Source organism: Erinaceus europaeus, chromosome 17 (genome assembly GCF_950295315.1).
Source record: "Erinaceus europaeus chromosome 17, mEriEur2.1, whole genome shotgun sequence".
NCBI classification, from domain to species: Eukaryota; Metazoa; Chordata; class Mammalia; order Eulipotyphla; family Erinaceidae; genus Erinaceus; species Erinaceus europaeus.
The window spans coordinates 9,776,437-9,798,350 of NC_080178.1; the positions used below are offsets into that span (position 1 = coordinate 9,776,437).

Here is a 21,914-nt window from a genome sequence, read left to right on the forward strand (position 1 = left end):
CCCTAACATTTCCAAAGGCTCCCAAGTCAAAGAGAAGAGTTACAGATGCTCACTTCATTAAACTGATTTTATTAGAGAGGAAACAGAAGTCTAAGGCAGACGCTACCATGATTCCATCCTGACTTCCCTGGGCAGATGACCTCACCAATATGTCCTGGAGCCCTACCCCACCCCACCCCCAGAGCCTTAACCCACTAGGGAAAGATAGAGACAGGCTGGAAATAAAGACCTGCCAAAGTCCATGCTGAGAAGTAATAACAGAAGCCAGACATCCCATCTTCTGCACCCTCAAAAGAATTTTAGTCTCTCAAACATTTTAAATGCATTATGTTTATTACTCACTATAAGCCACCATGTTGCAGGTTACATCTTCATGATTTATATAAGATCAGATCTTCTGATTTCCTTTACCTATTTTGACCAGTTCTCCCTGGCCGTCAATGGTCTGTTCTCTATACAAGTGTGGTTTGTTTTGGGTCTTGCTACCAGGGTTATTGCTGGAGCACCTGCATAATGAATCCACTGCTTCCAGCAGATGTTCGTTCTTTCTCTCTTTCACTCTTCCAGTCAATCATTCATTCATTGGAGACAAAGTGAGATGGAAGGAAGATAGAGAAAAGGAAACAGAAAGATAAACAACTGCAGCACTGCCTCACCTCTCGTGAATTTTCTTCACTGCAGGTAGAGACCAGGGGGGTTGAATCTGGGTCCCTGAGCATGGGAATGTGTATGAACTGTTGGCTCCACTACTGCCAGGCTTCCAAGCCCCTTATGTTTTCAGTTTCACCTCTAAGTGAGATAATCCAGCATTTGTCTTTCTCTCTGTGACTTAGTACATTTAGTATAGTATCATCAGGTTCCATCCATGGTATCACAAATGACAAAATTTTCTCCTTTTTTAAGACTGAGTAATATCCTGTATTGTATATAGATTTACACACACACACTCACACACAAACACACACACACACACACACACCTCTCTATGCACTTACCTATTAATGAACACATATTGTAAAAATAATAATAAAGGCTACAATTCAACAGAATCAGAAAGATTGAGAAACTAAGACCGTTTGGCAGGACAGAAGTTTGCTCCCTTGTGTCACATCTTCTTACCCTGAATAAAAAACAGCTAAAGAGTGGGAAGGAACTTCAGTTTTTATCATAATTATGGAATAACCATTAGAAGTCAAGGGAAGGATAGGGAGATAGTACAGTGGTGATGCACCAGACTTGCATTCTAGAGATCCCAGAGGTTCTGGGCATCAGAGATGAGCTCTGAGATATCTCTCTTTCCCTCTCCTCCCTCTCTCTCAAGTGAAGAAAGCTAGAGGTCCAGGAATTTTCCTTCTATTCCTTTTTTTGTAGTGTTTTGATCATAAAGGGATGTTGGATTTTGTCAAAGGCTTTCTCTGCATCTATTGATATGATCATGTGGTTTTTGGTCTTGCTTTTATTGATGTGGTGGATCACGTTGATTGATTTACATATATTAAACCAACGTTGCATGCCTGGGATAAATCCCACTTGGTCATGATGAACAATCTTTTTAATATACTGCTGTATCCGGTTGGTTAGATTTTTGTTCAATAATTTCGCATTTCATCAGAGATATTGGTCTGTAGTTTTCTTTTTTGGTTGTGTCCCTGTCTGCTTTTGATATCAGGGTGATGTTGGCTCCATAGAAACTGGCAGGGAGTATTCCAGTGTCTTTAATCTTCTGGAAGACTTTTAAAAGTAGAGATATTAGTTCTTCTTTGAAAGTTTTGTAGAATTCATTTGTAAAACCATCTGGTCCAGGACTTTTATTCTTGAGAAGGTTTTTGATGACTGTTTCAATTTTGTTAGCTGTGATGGGCCTGTTCATGTGATCTAGTTCCTCTTTACTTAATTTTGGAAGTTGGTAGGTATCTAGGAAATCATCTATTTCTTCCAGGTTCTCTAGCTTGGTGGCATAGAGTTGTTCATAGAAGTCTTGCATGATATGTTGAATTTCTGTGGTGTCTGTTGTGATACCTCCTCTTTCATTTTGTATCCAATTTATTTTGGGTCTTCTCCCTTTTTTGTTTTGTGAGTCTCGCTAAAGGTTTGTTGATTTTGTCTACTCTTCCGAAGAATCAACATTTACTTTCGTTGATCTTTTGTATGGTTTTCTTATTTTTAATGTTATGGATTTCTGCCCTAACTTTAGTCTAGATTTCTGTCCTTCTGGTTGCTTTAGGGTTCCTTTGTTCTTCTTCTTCTAGGTCTTTAAGATGTGCAATCAGGCTGTTTATTTGTGCTTTTTCTTGTTTCCTAATGTGTGCTTGTATGGCTCTGAACTTCCCTCTCAGTACTGCCTTAGCTCTGTTCCAAATATTTTGATAGCTTGTGTCTTCATTTTCAGTGAAGTCTCGAAACATTTTGATTTCTTCCTTGATTTCCTCTTTGACCCAGTAGTTAAGTATTATACTGTTGAGCTTCCACACTTTGGAACTACTATTAATCTTTTGTTGATTGTTAAGTGTTAGTTTAATTCCACTGTGATCTGAGAAGATGCTTGGATGATTTCAATGCTCTTGAATTTGCTGATGCTTTCTTTGTGGCCTAACATATGGTCCATCCTTGAGAATGACCCATGTGGACTTGAGTAAAATGTGTATTCCAGTTTCTTGGGGTGAATGACTCTAAAAATGTCCAATAGTTCTAGTTTATTTATCTCCTCATTTAGCTCCCTTATGTCTTTATTGATTTTCTGCCTGGATGATCTGTCAAGTTGAGAGAGTGGGGTATTGAAGTCCCCTACTAGGACTGCATTGCTGTTAATATATTGCTGTAGCTCTTTCAGTAGATGTTTGATGTATTTAAATGGCTTTTCATTGGGTGCATAGATGTTAATTTTTTTTTGTCTCCTCCAGGGTTATTGCTGGGCTTGGTGCCTGCACCATGAATCCACCGCTCCTGGAGGCCATTTTTCCCCCCTTTTGTTGCCCTAGTTGTTGCAGCCTCGCTGTGGTCATCCTTGCCATTGTTGATGCTGCTTTGTTGTTGGATAGGACAGAGAGAAATGGAGAGAGGAGGGGAAGACAGAGAGAGGGGGAGAGAAAGATAGACACCTGCAGACCTGCTTCACCGCCTGCGAAGCAACTCCCCTGCAGGTGGGGAGCCAGGGGCTCGAACCGGGATCCTTACGCCGGTCCCTGCGCTTTGTGCCACATGCGCTTAACCCCCGTTAAGCCACCACCCGACCCCCGTTAATAATTTTTAAGTGTCCTGTTGAGTGACTGATCCTCTGTGCATTAAGGGTCCAGCCCTATCTTTTTAATTTTTTTTATTTTAAAGTCTATCGTGCCAGATATGACAATACCTATTCCTGTCCTTTTTGTGGGCCATTGGCTTGTATGGTAGTTTTCCATCTTTTCACTTTGAGTCTGTGTTTGTCTTGTTGAGTTAGGTGGGTTTCCTGTAGACAACATATTGTTGGGTTGTGTTTTCTAATCCATCTTCTACTCTGTGCATTTTAATAGGTGAATTCAGGCCATTGGCATTTATTGATATCAAAGACTGAACATATTTTAATGTCATTCTTATAGTTTTTTAGAGTGTTCTGATAGGTGGCATATTTACAGTGGTCTGACTGTCTAAAGAAGAACATTCTTTCAGGGCAGGCTTGGTGATAATTGATTCTTCCAACTGTTGCTTGTCTGAGAAGGTTTTTATGCCTCCATCTAGTCTGAATTACAGTCTAGCAGCATACAGTATTCTTGGTTGAAAGCCTTTCTCATTGAGTACTCGATAGATATCTTGCCCTTCTCTTCTGGCCTGTCGTGTTTGTGAGGAGAAGTCTGCTGCTAATCTTACAGGGTTTTTCTCTGTAGGTGACTGTTTTTCTCTTGCAGCCTTCAGGATCATTTCTTTATCCTTATTCCTTTCCATTCCAAATAAGGTGTGTCTTGGTGTCTTTAAGTCTGGATTAATTCTGTTTGGAACCCTCTGAGCTTCATGAACCTTTATGTCTTTGATGTTGTCTAGAGTAGAGAAGTTCTAAGCTAGTATGTCCTAAAGAATTCTTTCTTCCCCTCCCTCTCTTTCTTCCTCTGGTAAGCCAATAATACGTGTATTATTTCTTTTAAACTCATCCCATAGGTCTCTGTTGTTGTTTTCAGTATCTCTTAATCTCTTTTTGAGATCTCTTACTTCTTTTTTAATTGTCTTTAATTCATCCTTGATCTTGCTAATTCTGTCTTCAGCCTCATTGATTCTATTCTCTCTGCCCTCTACTGTTTTCTGGAGTTCATCTATTTTGTTACCCTGTTCTGATACTGTTTTAGCTTGTTCAGCTAGTTATGTTCTTAGCTTAGCTACTTCAGCTTTCAGCTCTGTAATAACCTTGAGATAGTTAGTGTTTCCTTCTAGAGCTTATTTGTTGTTTCCGCATTTCTTATGACAATTCTTTAAACTCTTTACTCACTCCTGTGATGATTTCCTTCAATCGTGTTTGGATGTTGACCTCATTATTTTGTGCTTCACCCTTTAGGGGGCTTTTAGCTGGACTCTTGTCCTGGTTCATTTCTCCAATATTTCTTCTTGTTGGTTTAACCATTTTATCTAGTATGTTATGAGTTCCCTCTCTCAGTACTTTTCAAATTACTGATCACTCTTGCCTGGATTGACTTGTGTCTTAGTAAGGTACTTAGTTCACAGTAGTGGAAATTGACAGTTGTTTCAATAGTATTTTATCCCTGAGTTGGAGCTCAGTGGTTTAAAAGCCTCTTTTGTTCTTTTTCTTCCTTGTAGGCTATGGGAGCCTGAGGGCTTTTAAAATATAAGTAGGCTCCTTAGCTTACTGACTCCTGACCAAGAGATAAAGCAGGGTGTGGCAGAGATAATCCATTGGTTATGCAGAGACTTTCACAGCCCCACTGGTAGGTCACTAAGGTATAGATCTTTTCCTGAGTTTCCTGGTTAGTTCTCCGCTCCCTGGTGTTAGCACAGGGCCTTTCCGCTGCTTCTCCAGATTCTGAGGGCAGTAGCAATGGTGACTCACAGTTGCATTTGGTGAGTCTTAGGGGAGTCCTCTCCTCCCTTCAGCTGTCCCTTTGTTGGTGAAACAGACTGGAGGTGGTGTCTCAACTGGTAAACTGTTGGACTGCTACCAGCCACTTAATCTCTGCCTAGGGTCCTCTCTGTCCACAAGCCACACGTGTTTGTACTCACAGGTGATTTGGTGGGTTCCTGAAGTCATTCTAGTTCTGTCTTTTTGAGGTCCCAGGTGGTCTCTTTTGGTATTCCTCTGTTAGTTTTATTTTAAGCCAATAAGCTTTGGGGTGGTTTGCTTATAGTCAATGGCATTAGGATAAGAAGGGAAAGAATCAAAGCAGCAAGTAGAACAGGTATTCTGTCTACTTCAAGGAGTAGCTAGTTAATTCTTGAAGTGAGAGGTCTGGTTTCCCGTCAAAGCTTGAGATGCAGAGTGTGAAAACAGGGTTCATTTGTCAAAGGGTGACAACAGGACTTTAGAGCATCTTTGTCCAACCTGTTCAATGTATTTACAGAGAAGAAAGTGGAAACAAGAAAAGAGGGCCCAAGGTCCTGATAAAGGTCTAGATTGAATCAAGAGAATGCAGAAAGTTCCCAGTCCTGATTCTTTTACTTACAAACATTCTTGAGATTTCAGTGAGTCCTGAGATTCTATGACTCTGTGACTCTATGGATTCATAATTCTAAAGCAAAGCACAACAATGCCCGTGCTCCAGACAGCCTTGGCCCAGAAGAACATGGTCTAGACCAGAGTACCAACTAGAACAATTTCTCATTTCGCACTATCAGCTGTACCACCATGAGTTCAAACCCTGCACATAAGCCTGTATTTCTGGTATTTCCTCCAGATATCGTTATCCCAGAATACCAGTCATCGGAGCTCACAGAGACATCCCATGAGACAAAAGTTCACTACCCAAAATTACTTGCTACAAAACTGAAAGTCTTAGGGGTAAGTAAGAATTTCACTGAGGGGTGCTCTCCTGAAGGTGGGTTATGGAGTGAGCATGTGTGTGCCCTTGCTGTTCATATTCAAAATCAAAAATCTCCGTGTGGTGCTGCTTGGTGATGATGTCTTTGAAAGTCTGCAAGTTTATGATAGTGGAGTCCTCTCACCTCCCAGGAATGATATCAGTGCCTTATATAATAAGAGGTCTCAAGCTGGCTAACTTTTCCACTATGTGAGAACAGGCTGAAATTGGAGAGGCCAGATGGTAGCACACAAGGACCCAGGTTCAAGCCTCTAGTCTCCACCTGCAGGAGGAAAGCTTCACAAGTGGTGAAGCAGTGCTACAGAACTCTCTCTCTCTCTCTCTCTCCCTCTCCCTCTCTCTCTCTCTCTTTCTCTCTCTCTCCCCCCTCTCTCTCCCTCTTTCACATTCTCTTTCCCTCCCCTTTCTCTCTCCATCCTCCCTCGCAATTTCTCTCTCTATCCAATAAAAAATATAAATAAATATGTAAGGTAGGCTGGGCAGTGGCACACCCAGTTAAGCACACTTAATACTTAAGTGCAAGGACCCACACAAGGATCAAGATTCAAGCCCCCACTCCCCACCTGCAAGAGGAAAGCTTCATGAATGACGAAGCAGGTCTTCAGGTATCTCTCTATATCTCTCCCTTTCTGTCTCTCCCTCCTCTCTCAATTTCTCTCTACCCTATCCAACAAAAGAAAGAAAGAAAGAAAGAAAGAAAGAAAGAAAGAAAGAAAGAAAAAAAGAAAAGAAAGAAAGAGATGGCTGCCAAGAGCAGTGGATTCATAGTGCTGACACCAAGCCCTGGTAATTACCCTGGAGGAAAAAATAAAATAAAATAAAATAAAAATTGGCAACCCAGAAGAATTATTCACCGGAATCTAATTATGCCAACACCCAAATCTTGCCCATTCAACTTCCAAACCTGGGAGAAACAAACATCTGTTATTTGGAAAGCACCCAGCCTGTGGGTAAGTCATAAATTCTTTGCTACAGAAAGAAATATTCTCAGCTATCGAAGCAGAAAGTGGGAATGCAGAGTTGGGAGAGGAATTTAGGTTACTTGCACATCTGGCCTGTCATGAATCAGGAGACAAGGAACATGGGAGCACAGGTATCTCCTTGAGAAACTGACTTCATTCCTTTAGGCTATGCACCCAGCACTGGAATTCCAGGATCCTGAGCCTTTAGTTTGTTGTTATGTTTTTTTGAAGACTCTTTATACTAGTCTCACAGTACACAAGGGGCTCCCTTTTCCTCACATCTTTGCTGGCTTTCACTCTCATGTCTTCCTGATGATAGCCATTCTCATAGATGTGAGATAGTGTCTCTTTATGGCTTTGTGTTTGTTTATTTTTATTTATTTATTTATTTATTTTTACCAGAGCACTGTTCAGCTCTGGCTTTATGATGCTGCAGGACACTGAACCTGGGACTTTGGAGCCTCAAGCATGACAGACTCTGCATAACCATTATGCTATCTACCTCAGCCCCCTTAATATATATTTTTAATTACCACCAGGGTTAATTACCACCAGGGGCTCAGTGTCAGCACTAAATTCACTGCTTCCAGCAGCCATTTTCCCTCTTTCTTTTATTTTAAAGGACAGAGAGAAAGTGAGATGTGTAGGGCAGAGGGAGAGAGAGAGAGAAGGAGAAAGAGACACCTGCTGCCTCCTTCGTAGATTGTGAAGCTTCCCCCTGACAGTTGGGAACCAGGGACTTGAACCCAGATCCTTTTGCATGGTAACAAGTGTGTTCAACCAGGTGCACCATCACCTGGCCCCTCCCTTTCCTTCCTTATCTTTTAAAGTTCAATTTGCTTTTTTTAATATTTCATTTATTAATTTACTGGATGGAGATAGAGAGAAATTGAGAGGGGAGGGTAAATAGAGAGAAAGAGAAACAAAGAGACACCTGCAGCCCTACTCCACCACTCATGAAGCTTCCCCCTGCAGGTGGTGACCTGGGGCTTTGAGCTTCACTCCTTCACACTATAATATGAGCACTTAACCAGATGTGCCACCACCTGGTCCCTAAAGTTAATTTAATTTAATTTTTACTAGAGCTCAACTCTGGTTGATGGTAGTGTGGGGGAACTGAAACTGGGACTCGTGCCCAGGCATACTATCCCTCTCCTATGTGTCTATATTCTACTGAGGTGATATTGACTTATAAGACTGTACATTTCAGGGGTACCATTTCACCTCTCCTAGCCCTTTCATCATGTTAAAAGAGTGCAACTACCAAATTGTTTTAACCAAAAGATAATCCTCTAAGATTTCTTTTTTGTTTTTTGTCTACAAATGTCTATCTTTCTCTGTCTCCCCTCCTCTCTCGCGATTTCTCGCTGTCCTTCAAATAAAATGGAAAAAATGGCCACCAGGGGCGCACTTCCTAACAAAGCGACAGAACCTAGATAATAGTCCAGCTTGTGTTTCCATAGGGCAGGGGAAAATACATACTTTAAAGTAAAAGTGGGCAGTAGTTTGCAGTGACTCAATAAGTGCAGCAAGCAAGTAGAAAGACCTAAAAACACACCATGACGTTACTTAAGCAAATGGTTTCTATTTACACCTAGATACCCTCCTCACCTACTTCCTGCTTCACTTCCCTCAGTCACTCTAAGGCTAAGCTTGTCAGATAAAGTAAGGACTATAAAAAGTGGATAAGGGCAAGAGACCAGCATATTTTAATGATGGTTCTGTTGGTCACTACCAGGCCACCCCATTATCTATTGCCCTAGTCAGGGAATTCTGAGATTCCCACACAGATATGATGGGCCTAGACCTCTAACAGATCCCTCTCCCCACCACTGCTGGTCATCTCCATCAGGAACAGCATCGTGGACCCTCTTGTGGGCCTCTGTGGAACCTTGCCCTCAATGTGTAACAACAATGGTGGGGACTGCCCCATTCTTTGAAGAGAGGCTGTGTCAACATACTTTGCCACTTGAGGAAGCTGGGTCCTGAAATGAGTGCAGCCTAGAAGGTTCCATCTGCTATATTCTTACCCTTAGGGCCCTGATTATTAAACAATTTGTTCAGCTTTATATTTAATGCTTTTCAGCCACCAAGTTGCAGATGCTACCACGATGCCCACCTGACTTCCCTGGGCAGGCAATCTCACCAACGTGCCCTGGAACCCCACCTCCGCAGAGCCCTGCCTCATTAGGGAAAGAGAAATAGGCTGGGAGTATGGATCGACCTGCCAACACCTATATCCTATAGAGAAGCAATATCAGAAGCCAGACCTTCCACCTTCTGCACCCCATAATGATCCTGGGTCCATGCTCCCAGAAAACAGGAAAAGCTTCCCATGGAGGAGACAGGATGCAGAACTCTAGTGGTGGGAATCGTGTGGGAATTGTACCCCTCTTATCCTATGGTCTTGTCAATCATTATTAAATGAATAAAATAAATTTTAAAATAAATATGTATTAAAAAAAAGAAAAAATGGTCGCCAGGAGCAGTGGATTCATAGTGCCAGCACCAAGTCCCACGATAACCCTGGAGGTGAAAGAAAGAAGGGGGGGGAGGTAGAGGAAGAAAAGAAAGGAGGAGGACAAAGGAAACATATATACATCTCTTCTTTAATTTTTATTTATTATTAGATAGAGACAGAGAGAAACTGAGAGAGGAGGGGAGACAGACAGGGATAAAGGCAGAGAGACATCTACAGCCCTATTTCACCACCTGTGAAGCTTTCCCCCTACACGTGGGGGCCAAGGGCTTGAACCTGCGTCTCTGTACACTGTAATGTGTATGCTGAACCAGGTGTACCGCCACCTGGCCTCATCATCTAAGATTTCATCATGTTGCTTGTCATTTCTCTCTACTTACAGAGCATCCAGATCCTCCTTGGAGTACTGAACTTCTCTTTTGGAGTTATTTTCCGGTTTACTCTTGAAGACCCGTATCCAAGGTTTCCCTTTATATTTATTTCTGGCTATCTATTCTGGGGCTCCATTTTGGTGAGTATTAATCAATCCAGTTTAACTAGAAACCATGTCAACATGGACACTGGGTTTCTCTCTGCTTTGAAATAAGTTATGAATTGAGATGCACAGAAAAAAAAAACTTATTGAAATGACGTCCCCATGTAACTCATCAGAATGAATGATAATTCACTCATTGGGCTATCAGGTTTCTTCTGACGTCATGAATGTATCCATCCCTTCAAAGTCAGATTCTAGGATGAACCACAGGCAGAGGAGAAGTCTGTGAGGATCAAAGGTTAATAACACCTAGGTCCTTCCTTTAAAGTTCTCCCTAACAAGTGTGTGTGTGTGTGTGTATGTGTGTGTGTGTGTGTGTGTGTGTGTGTGTGTGTAGAGAGAGAGAGAGCTCATGGAAACGGGTCATTTCAAGACCATGTGACAGATGATATTGAAAGGTGTCGAAAGTTCTCATGGAAACAGATGAAGGATCTGAGCTGCACCCTGTACAGAGCCATGGATTCACTCACCCTCAATCACATTCAATCGACATCATCTTAGCACCTCATTCAGTGCCAGAGACTCGGCAGTGTGAAGGATTTGGAAAAGGCAGCAGCCCCTCCTCTGAAGTTCTTTTAATTTTTATTAGTGATTTAATGATTAACAAGGTTGCAATATAACAAACAAGGGTACAATTTCAGACAGTTTCCCACCACCAGAGTTCTGTGTTCCATCCCCTCCACTGGAAGGTTCCCTATTCTTTATCCCTCTGGAAATCTGGACCAAAATTCTTTATGGGATGCAGAAGGTGGAAGGTCTGGCTTCTGTAATTGCTTCTCCGCTGGATATGGGTGTTACCAGGTTCATCCATACCCCGAGCCTGTTTCTATCTTTCCATAGTGGGGTAGGGTTCTGAAGAAGTGAAACTTGAGGACACATTGGTGAGATGCTCTGCCCAGGGAAGTGACGATAGAATCATAGTAGCATCTGTAATTTGGTGGCTGTGGCTTGGTGAGTGCATGGAGAGATCCTGGTTGTAAATTGTTGAACCTTCAGGTAATTAGCGTTGTTTTTCCTAGTTGATCGGGAGGAGCAAAACGTAACTGCGGCTGCTCCACAGCCATGTCTCCGTACCCGGTCTGAAGGTTTTAACTGAGTGTCAAAACAGACAGCTTACCATATTGGGTGATGAGAGCTGACAGAGAGGACACACCAGCTGCCTCACTGGGAAAGGCATCTGAAGGATTGAGTTAGTGCCCAGATATTTCCATTCTAGCTTGGCTGAGTTGTAAAGGAAGAGGTAGTCAGGTGAGGACTGTAAAAGGTGGGGATGCCATGCCCAAGGTTCAGGGCTTATAGTTATCAGAGAGCTTCCCTGTTCCTGAGAATCTAAGATCTCAGCACAGAGAGTGAGGGTGGAGGGCAGAGGTTAATAGTGAAGCCAGGAACTTCCAAATGGACATGCTGTCTTCTGAGTTGAGGTTTCTTCCTTCCTTCCCTCCTTCCTTCCTTCCTTCCTTCCTTCCTTCCTTCCTTCCTCTTTCTCTCTTTCTTTCTTTCTTTTTTATTTTGCCTCCAGAGTTATTGCTGGGGGCTCGGTGTCAGCACTACAAATCCACTGCTCTTAGTGGCCATTTTTTCCATTTTATTGGTAGGACAGAAAGAAATTGAGAAGAGAAGAAGAGAATGGGAGAGAGAAAGGGAGAGAGAGAGACACACCTGCTTCGCCACTTGTGAGGTGTGTGTGTCCGTGTCCCCCGCCCCCCCGCTGCAGCTGGCGAGTACTGGGTGCTCTTAACTGGATGTGTCACTGCCCAGTCCCCCCCCAGGTTTCTACTAGACAATTCAGGTTGCCACATATGACTCACCTCCATCAAAATCCTCAGGATTTTTCTAGAATTATGATATAAGAACTGAAAGTCTACCTCTGCTCCCATTCACAGAATTGTATAAAAATCTCTTTCATGATTTCTCATAAGAATGACGGGAATGGATCTTTATTGGCTAGATATGGATTGGATTTCGGTGTGTCAGGATATCAGTACTAACCCCCCAATAGCTTATCAAAGCAACTGGCAAGGACACTAAAAGCCCAGTTAGGTTTTAAATTTTCTCTTGTGCAAATAGACAGTTAAAGCTACAAGCACAGTGGTAGACCAATATTGCGCCCACACCCCATTAGCAGAGAGCCACAGGAAGCATCACTGTCTCCTCCCTGCCAGGGGACTTATGTGAACTGGGGAAGGAGGGTGTGGAAAAGAAACACACAGACGTCTACTCTGTGAGAGAACATTCGCATCAATTATAAGTGTCCTTCACTAAGAAATGTTTGTTTGTTTGTTTGTTTTTAACAGTTCATTAATTCTGGAGCCTTCCTAGTTGCTCTGGAAAGAAGAACCACAGAAACTATGGTGAGTTATGTGTCCTCTTCATTAGAAGAATTAACAGTGTACATCTTTTTATTATTATTAAAATAATGTCAAAAGTTCCTGTGTGGGGCTGGCAGCTATTAAGTTTTTGCAATGGCTCCCTTGGTGACATTTTCTTATGGTACTATAAAAAGTAGCTCTTACTAACTACCATTAAATAACTAATATTAAAAAAAAAGACAGAGAAGTGAAAAAAATTAACATTGACCTAATTCATCCTAACAATGAAAATAAATCTGGAAAATCATTCAGTTGCCATAATTTGACAAATCATCAAGTATTTTATGCCAGTCAGTGGAATTAGATGGTTGCTTTTTTTGTAGGATCGTAAACATCCAGGCAGGAAGAGTTCCCCCAGTTTATTTCTTTTAATTGGGGAGGATTTACAGTAAAGACAGTTATAGATACACCTGTATGATTTTTCAATTTTCTTCAAAACACTCTCAACTCTCAACCTCTGCCATCATGCACCAGGACTTGAACCTCCACACCCTCAACCCCAAGCCTTTTACTTTGGAGCAATACACCAAAGCCAGTCCAAGTTCTGTTTTGTGTTTCCCTTTCTGTTTTTATTTCTCAACTTTTGTCCATGACTAAGATCACCCCATATTCATCCTTCTCCTTCTGGCTTATATCACTTAACATGACTCCTTCAAGCTCCATCCAAGGCAAGGTAAAGAAGGTGAATTCAGGGGTTCGGGCGGTGGCGCAGTGGGTTAAGCGCAGGGACCGGCATAAGGATCCCGGTTCAAGCCCCCGGCTCCCCACCTGCAGGGGAGTCGCTTCACAGGCAGTGAAGCAGGTCTGAAGGTGTCTGTCTTTCTCTCGCCTTCTCTGTCTTCCCCTCCTCTCTCCATTTCTCTCTGTCCTATCCAACAACAAATTGCGTCAACAAGGGCAATAATAATGACCACAACGAAGCTACAACAAGGGCAACAAAAGGGGGAAAAATGGCCTCCAGGAGCGGTGGATTCATGGTGCAGGCACCGAGCCCAGCAATAACCCTGGAGGAGGAAAAAAAAAAAAAAAAAAGGTGAATTCAGTGGTCCAGGAGGTGGCACAGTGGATAAAGCATTGGACTCTCAACCATGAGGTCCCAAGTTCAATTCCTGGCAACACATATATCAGGGTGATATCTGGTTCTTTGTTTCTCTCCTATCTTTCTCATGAATAAATAAATAAATTTTAAAAAGGTGAACTCATTACTCTTAATAGTTGAATAGTATTCCATTGTGTATATAGACCACAACTTTCTTTTTTTTTTGAATATTTTTGTTATTTATTATTGGATAGATAAAGAGAGAAATTGAAATGGGAGTGGGAGATAGGGAGAGAGACAGAGAGACACTCGCAGCCTGGCTTCACCACTTGTGAAGCTTTCCCCCTGCAGATGGGAACCAGGGGCTTGAACCTGCATCCTTGCACACTGTCATATGTGCAGTCAATCAGATGTGCCCAACAACTGCCTCTAAACCACAACTTTCTTTTTTTTTTTTCCTCCAGGGTTATTGCTGGGCTCGGTGCCTGCACCATGAATCCACCACTCCTGGAGGCCATTTTTCCCCCTTTTGTTGCCCTTGTTGTTATTATTATTGCCATTATTGATGTTGTTCGTTGTTGGATAGGACAGAGAGAAATGGAGAGAGGAGGGGAAGACAGAGAGGGGGAGAGAAAGACAGACACCTGCAGACCTGCTTCACCGCCTGTGAAGCGACTCCCCTGCAGGTAGGGAGCTGGGGGCTCGAACCAGGATCCTTACACCGGTCCCTGCGCTAAACCACAACTTTCATATCCACTCGTCAATTATTGCCTTGTACATGAAGACGCTGAGGCAACAAATGAAGGACTTGTCGAAGTTCATCAGCCCAATGGCAGAATGGTTTCAGAGTCCCAGTAGCTAGCTCATGGGATTCTTTTTGTCTTCAAGTACCCCTGGAGTCTGCTGCATATGAGGCCCTGAAAGGCACTGGCTTGACGCAGATGACAGATATGCTCTATAGACAATCAAATTCATTCCAGTCAGCAGATTCTTAAATGCATAGTGTGAGTGGATGCCAATGCTTTATTTACAGACAATTTTTTGTGAAATATTTTTACTTTGCTCAAAAAAATATGCAGTATTAAACAGACAATAAATTACTTGCAGCAGAGTACCTCTATGGGCTTATTACTTGGGGAAGAAATCAACATCGCACAGACCTGCAGCAGTTAGCTAAACACAGGGTCATAAAACAGAAATGTCAGGAGCAGGCAGTGGTGCCACCCAGTTGAGCACGTATAGCAGGAAGCACAAGGACTATGCAAGGATCTGAATTCAAGCCCCCAACTTCCCACCTGCAGGAGGGGGTGCTTCCCAAGTGGTCTTCTTCTTCTAGCGTTTGCCCTTCTTCTGTAGCCAGTCAACAGCATCAGGTTGAGCCTGATGTAAAGTTTTGAGACCTCCTTTGAATCTGGAGAGGTGGCAGTCGTTGACTATGTGGGTCATAGTCTGTCTGGAGCCGTGGGGGCAGTTCGGGTCGTCTCTGGCTCCCCAGCGATGGAATATAGCGGTGCACTGGCCCTGGCCTGTTCGATAGCGATTGAGGAGGGCCCAGTCATAACGTGCTAGGTCAAAGCCGGGTTGACACTTGCAGGGGTCTGTGATGAGGTGTTTGTTCTTTACCTCAGCTGACTGCCAACTCTGTTTCCAAGAGAATGGAACAGAGAAGTTCAGTGTAGGCATAGGGGACCAGATTGGGTGACGAGACGTCAAGCGTTGGACAGGGTGGGCGAAGATATCCGCGTATATTGGCATGTCCGGTCGAGCGTAGACGTGGGAAATGAACTTAGATGATGTCGCATCCCGACGAATATCTGGCGGGGCGATGTTGCTAAGAACTGGCAGCCATGGAACCGGGGTGGAACGGATGGTTCCAGAAATTATCCTCATGGAGGAATATAATTTGGAATCGACCTAGTGGACATGGGGGCTACGGAACCATACTGGGGCACAGTATTCTGCAGTGGAATAGCATAATGCCAGAGATGATGATCGTAGTGTGGAAGCGCTCGCGCCCCATGAGGAGCTGGCCAGTCTTGCAATGATGTGATTCCTCGCGCCCACCTTTGCTGCAGTTTTTATGAGATGTTCGTGAAATGACAGAGTGCGATCGAGAGTAACGCCAAGATAGACTGGCTGGGCTTCATGCCGGATTCTCGCATCGCCAAGCTGCACATTAAGCTCACGTGAGGCCAAGGCATGGTGTAGATGGAAAACATGATACCGTTTTTGCAGTGCTAGGGATTAGTCGCCATTTTTTACAGTAATCAGATATCAGAGACATGTCTTTCGTGAGTGGTGAAGCTGGTCTACAGGTGTCTTTCTTTCTTTCTCTCTCTCTGTCTCCCTCTCACCTCTCAATTTCGCTCCGTCCTATCCAATAACACGGAAAAAATGGCCTCCGGGAGCAGTGGATTCGTAGTGCCGACACCAAGCCCCAGTGATAAAATCCAGCGACAAGGGACGTAGCTCAAGTAGCAGAAGACTGGATTTACACAGAAGGCATCCGGGTCCAATCCCTGGCCCGAGGTGCACTGGAGTGGTGCTCTTGTTTGTCTCTTCCTCGTTCTCTCTGTTGCATGTGAAACTCTCTCACACCTCTAATAAAATAGACCTTTAAAGAAAAATCAGGGGGTCGGGCTGTAGCACAGCGGGTTGAGCGCATGTGGCGCAAAGCGCAGGGACCGGCGTAAGGATCCCGGCTCCCCACCTGCAGGGGAGTCGCTTCACAGGTGGTGAAGCAGGTCTGCAGGTGTCTTTCTCTCCCCCTCTCTGTCTTCCCCTCCTCTCTCCATTTCTCTCTGTCCTATCCAACAACGAACGACATCAACAATGGCAATAATAACCACAATGAGGCTACAACAACAGGGACAACAAAAAGCACTGAGCCCAGCAAAAACCCTGGAGGGAAAAAAAAAAAAAAAAGGAAACCCAGCCCTTGACTTTCTAACTAGCCTCCGGCTGGGCTGGTCCTCTGCCTCAATCTTACTGTCTTGCAGGTGAGACTGAATCGCTTGATGAACTTTCTCAGTGTCCTGGCAGCGATCGCTGGCATCGTTCTCCTCACATTTGGCTTCATCACTGATGAGAAGTATCTGTGTGGCTACTCCAAGGACAGCCCCCCATGTGGAGCTGTTACCTCCCTATTCCTTGTGAGTATGCAGACTTTTGAGGGGGAGAAGTGGGCATGATCAAAATCGAGGACTTAAAACATAAAAGCTTTATCAGCCCCTAGACCCACCCAAACAATGTTTCCATACATGAATTTTCTTGTAGTCAAATACTGACAGAAATCCTCATAGTGCATCTCATAGGCATCAGTTCTTGGTATCGTGGGGGGTAAAGAGCTAGAAACTGGTGAGACAGCTCAGCCGGGATAGTTAGTGCACCTGCTTTACTATGCACACAATCCGACCTTGAACTCTGCCCATCACTTTGGAGGAAGCCTGAGTTCTGTGTCTTTCCCTCCTTCTGTCTCTCTCTCTCTCTATCTCCCTGTCTCTGTCCCGGGGTGGGGGGGGAATCCCAGCTGGCAGACCGCAGGGCTTGAATACCCGTAGCACTGTGTTAAATCCCCATCTTACAAATTCTGGGGTCTCTTTATCATCCATATGAATATCTCTTTCATAGAAAACTGATCTTTACATTTATTCTGAAAAGGACATTTACACGTATGGTTGACTTATTACACACTTAATAAAATAAGCAGAAGATATGCAAATATTAGAAAGGAGGAAAACAGGGCCGGGTGGTGGTACAACTGGTTGAGTGCACATGTTACAACATGCAAGGAAGGATCCAGGTTCGAGGCCCCGGTCCCCACCTGCAGGGGGAATGCTTTGCAAGTCCTAAAGCTACGCTGCAGGTCGGTCTCTGTCTCTCTCTTTCTCCTTCCCTCCCTCCCTCCCTCCCTCTCTAACTCCCCCTTCCCTCCCAATTTCTGGATGTCTCAATTCAAAAAAAATTTTTTTTAATTAACAAAGAAGTAAAACAATCAACCAATTAGTTGATCTGTTGAAAAATGCCAATAAAAATATATAGAAGCGGGGGTCAGGCGGTAGCGCAGTGGGTTAAGTGCACGTGGCACAAAGCACAAGGACCCACTTAAGGATCCCGGTTTGAGCCCCTGGCTCCCCACCTGCAGGGGAGTCGCTTCACAAGCAGTGAAGCAAGTCTACAGGTATCTTTCTCTCCCCCTCTCTGTCTTCCCCTCCTTTCTCAATTTCTCTCTGTCCTATCCAACAATGAACGACATCAACATCATCAACAACAATAATAACCACAACAAGGCTACAACAACAAGGGAAACAAAAAAGGGGGTGGAAGGCCTCCAGGAACAGTGGATTCATGGTGCAGGCACTGAACCCCAGCAATAACCCTGGAGGCAAACAAAATATATAAAAGGGTGGCCCAAAGCACAAGGACCTATGTAAGGATCCCAGTTCAATCCCCCAGCTCCCCACCTGCAAGGGAGTCACTTCATATGCGGCGAAACAGGTTTGTAGGTGTCTATTTTTTTCTTGCCCCTCTCTGTCTTCCCCTCCTCTCTCCATTTCTCTCTGTCCTATCCAACAACGACGACATCAATAACTACAACAGTAATAATTCAACAATAAAACAACAAGAGCAACAAAAAGGAATAAATAAATAAAATACATATGTGTGTGTGTGTGTGTGTGTGTGTGTGTGCAAGAAGAAATAATGGAGACCAGGTGTAGGTGCAGCTGATCAAGTATATTCTTTAGCGTGCACACAGACTCCAGCCCAAGCCCTGCTTTCCACCTTCAGGGGAAAAGCTTCCTGAGCAGTGAAGCAAGTCTGTCTCTCTCTCTCTCTCTCTGTGTGTCTTTATCTCTCCCCCCCTCTACTTTTCCCTTCCCTCTCGATTTCTGTCTCTGTTGGATAAATAATTTTAAAGAAGATGAGAAACAAGTTATGTAAGAAGTAAAGTAACACCTCGCCTCTTAGCATTTAGTTGTCAAACTATAAAATATGCTTCAAGGTCTTTATCAGTAATTTAAAAGTAAAGAAATAATGCAACAGCCTATGCATCTTGTGTCTTTTTTCTGTATGGTTCTCTTTATCTGGGTCTGTAGATGTCTTTTCCCTCTTTTGTTCTCCCTATTTTTATTTTTTTTATTTATTAGAGATTTCATAAATATAAGGTAACAGAGATTCTCCCCTATTTTTGTCCCTATCTTCTTCCTCCCCCCTTTTTTTTTCCATTTTCTTTATTCTTCTGAGAGACAGAAATAGGGAGGGAGGGTAAGGGAGAGAGAGACACCTGCAGCACTGCTCGACCACTCCAGGAGCTCCCCACCACGCTGCAGGTGGTGACCTTGAGCCAGTCCTCTGCCACCTGTGCCACCACCTGACTCCTTCCTTTTTCTTAACCTCCTTTCCTTTTTCTTTCAACAAACTTATAAAATACTGCATCATTGTACACTGTATATTTGTAAAAGGGAGTGCTTCAAATACATCACCAACAAAATGGGTGACTTTGTGCGACTCCTGTCAGAAAATAATAAGCTGGTGCTGTGTTGTGATAAGTTATTTTACACGGCACTGTGTGCTGTGTGCTGTATGTTGTGTCCTGAGCTGAGTTGGGCTGGGCTGTGCATAAATAGCTGTGTGCTCCTGGGCTCCTCACTGATGTGCTTCCGAGCATGATATACCCTTCCCTGCTCATTGCTACTTCAATGTAATAAAAAATAAATAAAATTTAAACAATGACTGTGGGGAGTCAGGTGGTAGCGCAGCAGGTTAAGTGCATGTGGCAAGAAATGCAAGAACTTGCAGAAGGATCCCTGGTTCGAGCCCCCTGCTCCCCAGCTGCAGGGGAGTCACTTCACAAGCGGTGAAGCAGGTCTGCAGGTGTCTATCTTTCTCTTTCCCTCCTCTCTCCATTTCTCTCTGTCCTATCTAACAGCAATGACATCAGTAACAACAAAAATAATAACTACAACAATAAAACAACTAGGGCAACAAAAGGAAATAAATATATATATATGACTGTGAAGATCCTTCTTACGGTTTTTTTTCTTCTGTTTAGGGAATTTTGACTTTGTTGGCAGCCATCACCATCATTGAACTGTTTGTTTCTGTGACCGCCTCATTTCTCAATACCCCATTCACCTGTTTAAATTGTGAGGAATGATGTGGAATAGCGCCGTGAGAGTAAAGATATGTTATGTATGATGTTCTTGAAAGATGAAATATGCCAGTGAAGAAAGGTCAGAAGGAAGACAGAACCATAAGGCTGGCAACTCTGGAGCAGGGGCGTGAACTGAGCGGAGATTCAAGGAAGAGTTTGGGGACATTATGGCTCATTGCACACATGCTGCCTCTTTGCAATGTCATCTCCTCCTCCCCAGATCACACCGTCACCTTGGTGTCCCCTCCTCTGTAACTCATGCAGTCCTGGAGCTAAAGGACGATGATGCCGTGTGGTCAGTTACAAATAGAGGAATAAACCAAACTGCAAGGTGAGGAAAATCAGGACCCGACATCTCCTCATGTCTCCACAAGACTCCACCTGATGCCTCCTACCTCACGGTTGTGTGGAAAGATGAGGTGGTTTCAAGACTGAGTTGGCTCCCAGATCTTACAAGATCCTCAGTGTTAAGAGTCACTTCCAACCATGAGTATAGTTGCAACAATAAAGGCAGACACTGGTGCAGAGCCACTACTACAGTGGTCCAGGAACTGTGCTGTTTTGTGTGCCTTACTCATCTAAACACACACACACACACACACACACACACACACACACACACACAAAACACACATTGTGGTAGTGCACCGGGATAAGTGCACATATTACCAAGCACAAACACCCAGGTTTGAGCCCCTGATCCCCACCTGCAGGGGGTCTGCTTCATGAGCAGTGAGACAGGTGTGCAATTATCTGTCTTTTCCCCCTCTCTTTATCTCCCTGTCCTCGCTCAATTTCTCTCTGTCCTATCTAATGAAAAAAATAGAAAGAAAAGGGGGAAACGGCCACCAGGGATAGTGGATTCGTGATGCCATACCCAGCCCCAGCAATAACCCTGGTGGCCAAAAAAAAAATGAATCTAAGAGATGAATAATAGTATAGTCACTTTACAGACAAGGACACTTATGCGTAGAGAGGGTAAGTAACACATCCAAGGTCACAAAGCTTGCCATGGAAGAGATATAGGACCATCAGGCAGTTTGACTCCAGAGTTCTGGGTCTCAGTTTCTCCTAAAAAGTATTTGGTGAGTGGGTAAATTTTGCCTCTGTGGTGTTTGAGATGCATTTAAGGTAAGAGGCCCTGTCAACAAGTGGCAATGGTTTTTCTATCAGTCCTAGGTCTGAGTGTGTCTCACTATGTGACTTGATCAAGTTATTTCACCCTTGAAAGAGCCTGACCAGGTTCCAGATGCCATCAGGATGCCAGCCAGGCTTCCCTGGATTGAAGACCCCACCAATGTGCCCTGGAGCTCAGCTTCCCCAGAGCCCCACCCTACTAGGGAAAGAGAGAGACAGACTGGGAGTATGGACCGACCAGTCAATGCCCATGTTCAGCGGGGAAGCAATTACAGAAGCCAGACCTTCCACCTTCTACAACCCTCAATGACCCTGGGTCCATGCTCCCAGAGGGATAGAGAATGGGAAAGCTATCAGGGGAGGGGGTGGGATATGGAGATTGGGTGGTGGGAATTGTGTGGAGTTGTACCCCTCCTACCCTATGGTTTTGTTAATTAATCCTTTCTTAAATAAAAAAATTTTTAAAAAATCTATACCACAAACTCCATTTAGAGAATGGACACTAATTAGCTGAGAAATGTATATTACTTAAAACATCTCGATATTTTAATAAATGCACCTGCGAATTAAAAAAAAAAAGAGCATGAGAGACTTAGACTGAAATGCAGTAATAATACAGTGAGTGCCTGAGCCAGGTAGGGGCTCTCCAGGTACAGCACACGTTGTCATTCACAAGGACACGGGCTCAAGTCCCTCATACCCGTCTGCAGGGGAAAGCTTCATGAGTGGTGGAGCAGTGCTACAGGTGTCTATCTCTCTCAATATCTATTTAAAAAATTGGCCAGCAAAAATATTCCTACAAGCACTGAGCTCCAGTGATGCTACTGGTGTCCAAAATATAAAATAAAATAAATTAGGGGCTGGGTGGTGGTACACCTGGTTGATCACACATGTCACAATGCATAAAGACCTGGGTTCAAGTCCATAGTCCCCACCTTCAGGAGAAAAGTTTCACAAGTGGTGAAGCAGGGCTGCAGGTGTCTCTCCCTTCCTCTCAACTTCTGGCTGTTGCTATTCAATAAATAAATAAAAATAATTAAAATAAAATTAAATAAATACCATAATCCTTAAATGAAATATGCAAGCTGGTTTTTGTTAGTGCCTGGTAATTAAAAATAGCTTACTAGCTAGGGGTCATATTTCTGAAATGTGAGGTTTGCTTTCATTGTAAGCACATAGTTTGTAAATTGTAAAAAGAAGGAGAAAAAGGAGAAGGAGAAAAGAA

General features: G+C 43.6%; 1 protein-coding gene across 1 annotated transcript; it reads left to right on the forward strand.

The window, feature by feature from the left end:
- The first annotated feature begins 5,722 nt into the window (after positions 1–5,722).
- MS4A5 (membrane spanning 4-domains A5) lies at positions 5,723–20,103 on the forward strand. Its single transcript, XM_007519639.2, has 5 exons — positions 5,723–5,974; positions 9,838–9,966; positions 12,285–12,341; positions 16,398–16,550; positions 19,451–20,103. Exons 1-5 carry the CDS (start codon positions 5,822–5,824, stop codon positions 19,553–19,555), a joined length of 597 nt encoding a protein of 198 aa, XP_007519701.1. The 5' UTR covers positions 5,723–5,821; the 3' UTR covers positions 19,556–20,103.
- The last annotated feature ends 1,811 nt before the right edge of the window (positions 20,104–21,914 follow it).